Source organism: Corvus kubaryi, unplaced genomic scaffold (assembly GCF_017639235.1).
Source record: "Corvus kubaryi isolate FWS band 111438036 unplaced genomic scaffold, C.kubaryi_AGA036_p1.0 68, whole genome shotgun sequence".
Lineage (NCBI taxonomy): Eukaryota > Metazoa > Chordata > Aves > Passeriformes > Corvidae > Corvus > Corvus kubaryi.
In genome coordinates, this window is record NW_024582056.1 from 18,667,615 (window position 1) to 18,674,184 (window position 6,570).

Genomic DNA, 6,570 nt, shown 5'->3' on the forward strand with positions numbered 1-6,570 from the left:
TATGTTTTACTGATATAAAGAGGGAAAACCATAAAAAAACCCAAATAGGTACTGGACTTTTAATCTTATTTTCTTTTCCTTGCATATTTTAGCCAGAAGCAGAAAAAAAGTAATTACAAGTAAACCATAGCTGATAATAATTTTTCCCCTAGAAATAGTGAATTTAAAGAATGATAACTCAAATAAAGAGCTACTTCACACCAGTATAAACAGTTTGTAAGAAACATGCATATGTTCCCATCACCCTTTCTACACATATTCATATATATATACAAATATGTATTTGTACATATGTGTGTATTTAAAGCTTAAGTATAACGGAACAACCCAGAAGGAATTAATTTATGCAAAGTATATATTTGCAACATATTTACATTGCTTTCTCATTTTATGGTCTTAGCTCTACTAGTGAAATTAGAACTTTCCTCATTTTCCAAATAACAAATTATTATTTTAAGGGAAATGAACGAAAAACACAATGTTGTTGCAGACTAGTCTGTTTTTATTTACAATTAGAGATATAAATTAGTAAAGAATTCTTGTTAAACAACCAAAGATTGTATAACCATCAACGTTTCAAATAAAAACCAGGCAAAATTTATTTACAAAAAGTTCAGATTCCATTGCAATACAACTTGCATAAATTACTAGAAGCTTTATATCGTTACAAAAATAAATATCAAATTTGTTTCCACTTTGTAAGGACTCAAGTTCTCCAATCACGTCTTTATTATCTCTACTGTATACATCTTTTACAAATAAATTTTACAATAAATCCTATCACACCTATCGAATAGATACCGTGGCAATGAAGTGATCAATTCAAGATATCCTGAGAAAAACAGATCTGTTTTCAAAAGTCACACATACATTGGGGAAACTATACTATACCAGCAAACTCACATATGTCCAACAAAATTCTGGTTTAATAATTAGATTCTGAAGATTTAATAGTGCTCTGTGGTCTTCTTTTATACAGTGGCACCAGATGTGATCCGGATTTAGAGATTTGTTATATATATTAGCTCGGGGAGAGATGATGGCTTGCTGACTTTTTTCAAAGCAATTGTGACACCTACCTGTGGACCAAGGAAAAAACCAGATCATCCAAAAATCCTTCAATTAAACTCTAACACCATTAAACGGGGTGGGCGGGAAAGGAAGTAAGGCAAAATTCTTACTCGTCTAATTTGTTCTAACAAAAATAAAAGTTAGTTGAAAAATATCGCCAAGGCGATTTTTTGTTGCTGTTTATTTAGCTCTAAATAGCGGAAGTATTCAGAGTGCCTTTGCTAGCTAGGCAAGAGCCAAGTCACAGATAACATAACCTTGCTTAAGATTCATGTCGTTCTCTTACAATTGTCCCTTTTTATTTTAAATACGCAGTCACTGCGTGAAGCCCCACTCAGGATGTACAATTTTAGCACTGCCACGTGAGCACAAGTGCTCTGTTTTTAAATAACAATACCTTCAAAGGTATTTTTTTCCCTAAAGATTTATTTCCGTAGTGTTTAAGTAGTCCCTACGCTTTGCCTTACACAAGCAAAGAGTATGCAAAGTGAGGGAACTGTCTAACCTGACTTGAAAATTAAGACAAACTCCAGAAAGGTCATCATAAGAGATTTCCGAAAACAGCAGAAAAAACAATGTTTTACTTTGTGATCAAACTCTCAAGTAATGAAGCAAGAAATTAACCTTAAGCAAGTCTAGAACTGTGCAGCCCGTCTCAGACCTGATGCCAAATGATCAGTGTAATAGAAAATGTTCTCACTTACTTGCATTGCTGTGTGATTGCACTTCTATAGGTATGGTTGTACTCCTACTGTGCAGACTTCAGTGGCATCTGTCAAAATATAACCGTCAGTTAGTCACAGGACACAGCCAGCTAACTAGATTATACAGTCTGTGTAGGTCCCAACCCTCACTGGTGCAGAATTCGTAGCTAGATCCTTTAAAAGACTAGCCAATATTTTATATTTGCCTGTATCTCGAGTATTTTTGTAGAATAAGATGACAACCATATTAGTGCAAAACATTTTCGAAAAAAAAAAAAAACAAACGAACCAAGAAGCAACCAGTTACAAAAAATGTTACGCTCGACGTAATTTCACGTCCAAGGTCAGCAATTATCTGAACCCAAAGCTGAAAAAAACCCCGTGAGAATACTGGAAACAAAGAGAGTCAAACCAGTTTGTCAGGAAAAAAAATTACAGGCAATGACACCAATGGTCTCCGGATAGCTTTGTGTGTAGTTTCCCTTTTTTAAAAAAAAGTACTTTTTAAAGCTGCGCCTGCAGCCTGTGAGACTGATCTAAAAGTCACCTTTTACATTTCCTCTCGCGGTTCTTAGGGGTAGGTACCGATAGGATGGCGACATGCCGGTTTTAATCCCCATATTATGCGAGTGCCCATCTTCGCTCTGGCAGCGGTGGCACTGAACTCGCTGTTTTCTCCAGAGAAGGTTTCAGTATTTACAGCTCATAGGGGACGTCTACGGGTCGGGAAAGGAGGACGAGGGAGAAGAGGGAAGAAAGCGGCAGAAACAAGTCACCTACCTTTCTTAGAGTCATAGCTAGAGGGCCTGTAATGTTGTTCTAGCTGGTTAGTGATCGTTTTCAAAGAGTCACTGCTCTGTTTGTGGACAGAGCTGGCATTTAGGACAGTCTGACTTAGTCCCTCGTTTGAAGCCACTGCTGAGGAGCTGTATCTCAGGATTCCCTGGCTCTGCAGAGCGTTAAAGTTCCCATAGTTTGTATAATTGCTATAAAAAGGTGAGGTGTAATAAATATGCCTCCCCAGGAGGGAGGAGGGCGAGTAGGCAGCGCTGTGCGGGGCGGAGGCGGGGGTGGCCGAGGAGAGCGGCGCAGCCTGGCAGCCTTGGCCCAGGGTCTGACTCTTGAGGTCCGAGGTGGCGATTTCGGCCAGAGACCAGAGCTTGGGCTTGCTGGCCGGCGTCGGGGGGCCGGGGGAGGCGCGGGGGCCCAGCGCCGCCTTGCTGGCGCTGCGGGCGGTGTCGGCGTGCGGGTGGCCGAGGAGCGGGGCCTCCACGGCCGCCAGCGGCGAGGAGGTGGCGGGCTTGGCCGGCGGGTCGCGCTCCCCGCCGCCGCCGTCGTCCTCCTCGATGTCCTCGTCCTCATCCTCGTCCTCGTCCTCCTCCTCCTCGATGTCCTCGTACTTGTCTTTGCACTCCGAGCCCGACTCGCAGAGGGGGTCGCCCGCTCGGCAGGGCAGCTTCTCGCCGTCCGATTCGGCGGAGCAGGAGTGGTCCGTCAGCGAGTCGACTTGCAAGCTGATCCCTGCGGGGGCCCGCCGGGCACAGAGAGGCAGTCAGGAGGGCGGCAAAACAGAGTGGGAGAGAACGAGCCCGGCCGCCACCGCGCCACCGCTGCGGGCAGGCGGGCTCAAGCCTTCCCGGCCTTTTCCCATTCCGAGGAGCATCCATCCCCACGGGCTGGCTCCTCCGCGGCGCCCCCCGCACCTCCCCGCTTAGCCCCTCACGGCGCCGCCAGCCGCCCCCCGCCCGCCTCGGCCACAGACAGTGAGCGGCGACAAGCGGCCGCAGCAGCCGGAGGCGACGGGACGGGACGGGTTTGGGGGTCGCTTTTGTTAAATGCCGCGCCCCCGCTCCTACCCCGCTGCTCCGGTCCCGGGGGGACTCGACGGGGCGGGATGGAGCCACCCCGCCGGGGCCGCAGTCACCCCGCGCCTACCTTCGTCCTCCGCGGAGGTTTCGTTGCTCTCGGGCATCTTCTCGGGGCTCTCCTCCTTACTCCTCGCCCCATCGCCTTCGTCGTCGTCCTCGTCCTCGCTCTTGTTCCGCGGGGCCCAGGTCATCTTGTTCTCCTTCTTGAGCCGCCGGCGGGCGTTGGCGAACCAGGTGGAGACCTGGGTGAGGGTCATCTTGGTGATGATGGCCAGCATGATCTTCTCGCCCTTGGTGGGGTAGGGGTTCTTGCGGTGCTCCTGCAGCCAGGCCTTCAGCGTGGCCGTGGCGTCGCGGGTGGCGTTCTTCCTGTACGCGGGGTCGTTGAGCTGGTAGGGGTAGGCAGGGCTGCCGTACGGGTGGTAGCTGATGGCTCCGGTCATCCCCGTCGTATGGGCATCGTAAGGGGAGCCCTGGACAGAACAAAACGGTGGGGTTGGCAATTTGTTATTGCTGATAGCCATTAGTGAGTTGTCAAGGCGAGATCGGCTGTTATATTTGTATTTCCCCGGGATGGTGTCTTGTATCCATATTCTATGAGGGGGAGTAGCAGCACCCAAAGGCCATTAAGTTACAATTCCCCCCCTCCTTCCCCCGCCCAGCACACAGACAAGCACACGCGCTTAAAATCGGCGATGTTTTAATCTTTCTGACTAATTTCAGCTCCTTGTAATTGAATATTTCCCAATATAATTTTTGAACCGGGTAGACATTTTAAAGGCCCTACAGGTAGTGTCTTGATATCAACATTTCTCTCAAAGGTTCAAAAGATGTTTCCTTTTTCGCTATAGAAAATACAACAAAGCCGCCACTTAGCAATTCACTGCACTAATGCATTGCAAATCCAATTTGCAAATCAGAAGATATGCACCGTTTCGAATTGTTCAAATGCGATGTAATTAGCATTTTAATTCGCTCTTTAACGTTTAAATTGCGCTTATTTAAGTCTGCATAATGCAAGAAAAGTTGAAGATATTGCTAAGAAACTCGCTAACTTTCAGCACGTCTCTGAACCCCGCAGATCGGAGAGTCACAGACTCAACATCACCCAGTATCCCGCATAGTTCACAACCTCGCTGCAACTTCCAGCCACTCGCCTACTGCTTCTCAACAGGAAAAACAAGAGAGACTCTCAGATCTTTTATATCATAGATCTTTTATACCGAATAAAGACTGCACGACAATTTATGCGCTGTATTATGAACAGACGGAAAGGAAGTAGTTTCCCTGTCACTTTGCAGGGAGACCTAACTACCCCGCTAACATGCTCTCCTAGGATATCGACAGCGGCTCTAGTCTCAAATTCCGGGCACAGGTCTTTGTGTGTACGGACTAGATATGCGTCTGACTCTCTGTGTGCGTGTGTGTTTATAAAACTACATAACCATCTAGACGTGCAGTTTATTTATGTAGTTTATAGTTTTATTTATATACTTTATGCACAGAGCACACACAACACGCAATTGCAACTGCTCCTTAAACTAATAAGAAGAAAGTGAAATCCGAAACTGCGGCCACCACGACCATCTTGGGCTTAAGCGAAGCTCACAGATCGCAAACAGATGCTCCTTTTCATTTCCAAAATCCAGTTAAACCATTAGCACAAAACACATCGAAAGTAAATAAAACCACACGGGGATAAAGACCGCAGCGCCTCTAAACACCGACTTAAAAGAGAGAGAGAAAAAAAATTAGGGAAAAGAAAAAGAAGAAAAAGGAAACCCTCCCCTATGCCATCAAAGCGAAAATAAAATATATCTATTAAAAAAAAAAAAAAAAAAAAAAAAAAAAAGAGGAAAACGGGACACACACGAAAACGGAGGAAGAACGGAAGCATCCAACCCAACCCAACTGACTGAGACCATCCGTATTTTCTTAACCAAAGCGCCCTCCCGTCTCCTCAAACCGCGCGGAGAGCCCGGGACCCAGGCCTGCCGTCACCGCGCTCGGCTGGGAGGCGAAGCGGCACCCCGGCCCCGGCCCCGGCCCGCCTCTCCGCTCGCCTCCGCTCCGCTCCGCTCGTCCCCGGCCGGGCTGCGGGGCGGCACGGAGCGATGCGCGGCCAGCGCCGGCAGCCCGGAGGCAGCGGCGGTGCGGGGTGCCCGGTTGTGCGGCGTGGTGTCGGGGGCTGATGGTGAGTGTGTAAGGAGAAAGGCTGAAGATGATGAGGATGAGAATGCGGATACTAATGAAGAAGGAGAGGGTTTCTCTTCGGTAGTTACCATGTAGGAGGGGAATCCCGTGGCGGGGTCTGTGGAGTACTGGAGCGGGCTGGTGAAGCCTGTGGCCGCCGCCTGGGCGGTGAAAGCTGCCGATCCCGGGTAAGGGCTGAACGCCGATCCCGACGAAGACCTGGCCAGCTCCTCGCTCCTGGGGGCCGCCAGCGCCGACGCCCCGTACGCCGGGCAGGAGTACAGAGCCAGCGAGCCGGGGGGCTGGTAGAGGTAACCCTGAGGATAGGACATGGCTTGCACTGGCGTGCACAGGAGCAGGGAGGGGGCGAGGGTGACCGGCCCTGCTGCTGCCGCTGCTCCTGGCGCTGCTTTCGTGCTCTCCCTCTCTCCCGCCCGCCCTCCCGCTCCCTCCCTCCCGCCCTCCCTCTTTCTCCCTCCCTCCTTCTCTCTCTCTCTCCCCCCCCCCCCCCCCCCCGCCAGTTGGCTCTGTGCAGTTATGTAGAGAATCGGAATTGTTATAGGCGCCCCCCCATGCGCACCCGATCAGAATAAAAACAAACAGGAGGGGAAAAAAAGAACCCCCGAAAGGAAAATTAGTAGGAAAGGTCAGAAATCTATCCGGGAGGGGAAGGGCATCTGGGGGAGATGGAAGAGGAGAGGGTTAATAAAAAAAGAACGAGAGAGAAAGGGAAA

General features: G+C 48.8%; 1 protein-coding gene across 1 annotated transcript; it reads right to left on the reverse strand.

Annotated features, from left to right (window-relative positions):
- Positions 1-481: 481 nt before the first annotated feature.
- IRX2 (iroquois homeobox 2) lies at positions 482-6,271 on the reverse strand. Its single transcript, XM_042048867.1, has 5 exons — positions 5,926-6,271; positions 3,711-4,116; positions 2,556-3,296; positions 1,776-1,843; positions 482-1,079 (listed from the first exon to the last, which is right to left on the reverse strand). Exons 1-4 carry the CDS (start codon positions 6,166-6,168, stop codon positions 1,800-1,802), a joined length of 1,434 nt encoding a protein of 477 aa, XP_041904801.1. The 5' UTR covers positions 6,169-6,271; the 3' UTR covers positions 482-1,079; positions 1,776-1,799.
- Between the last annotated feature and the right edge of the window lie 299 nt (positions 6,272-6,570).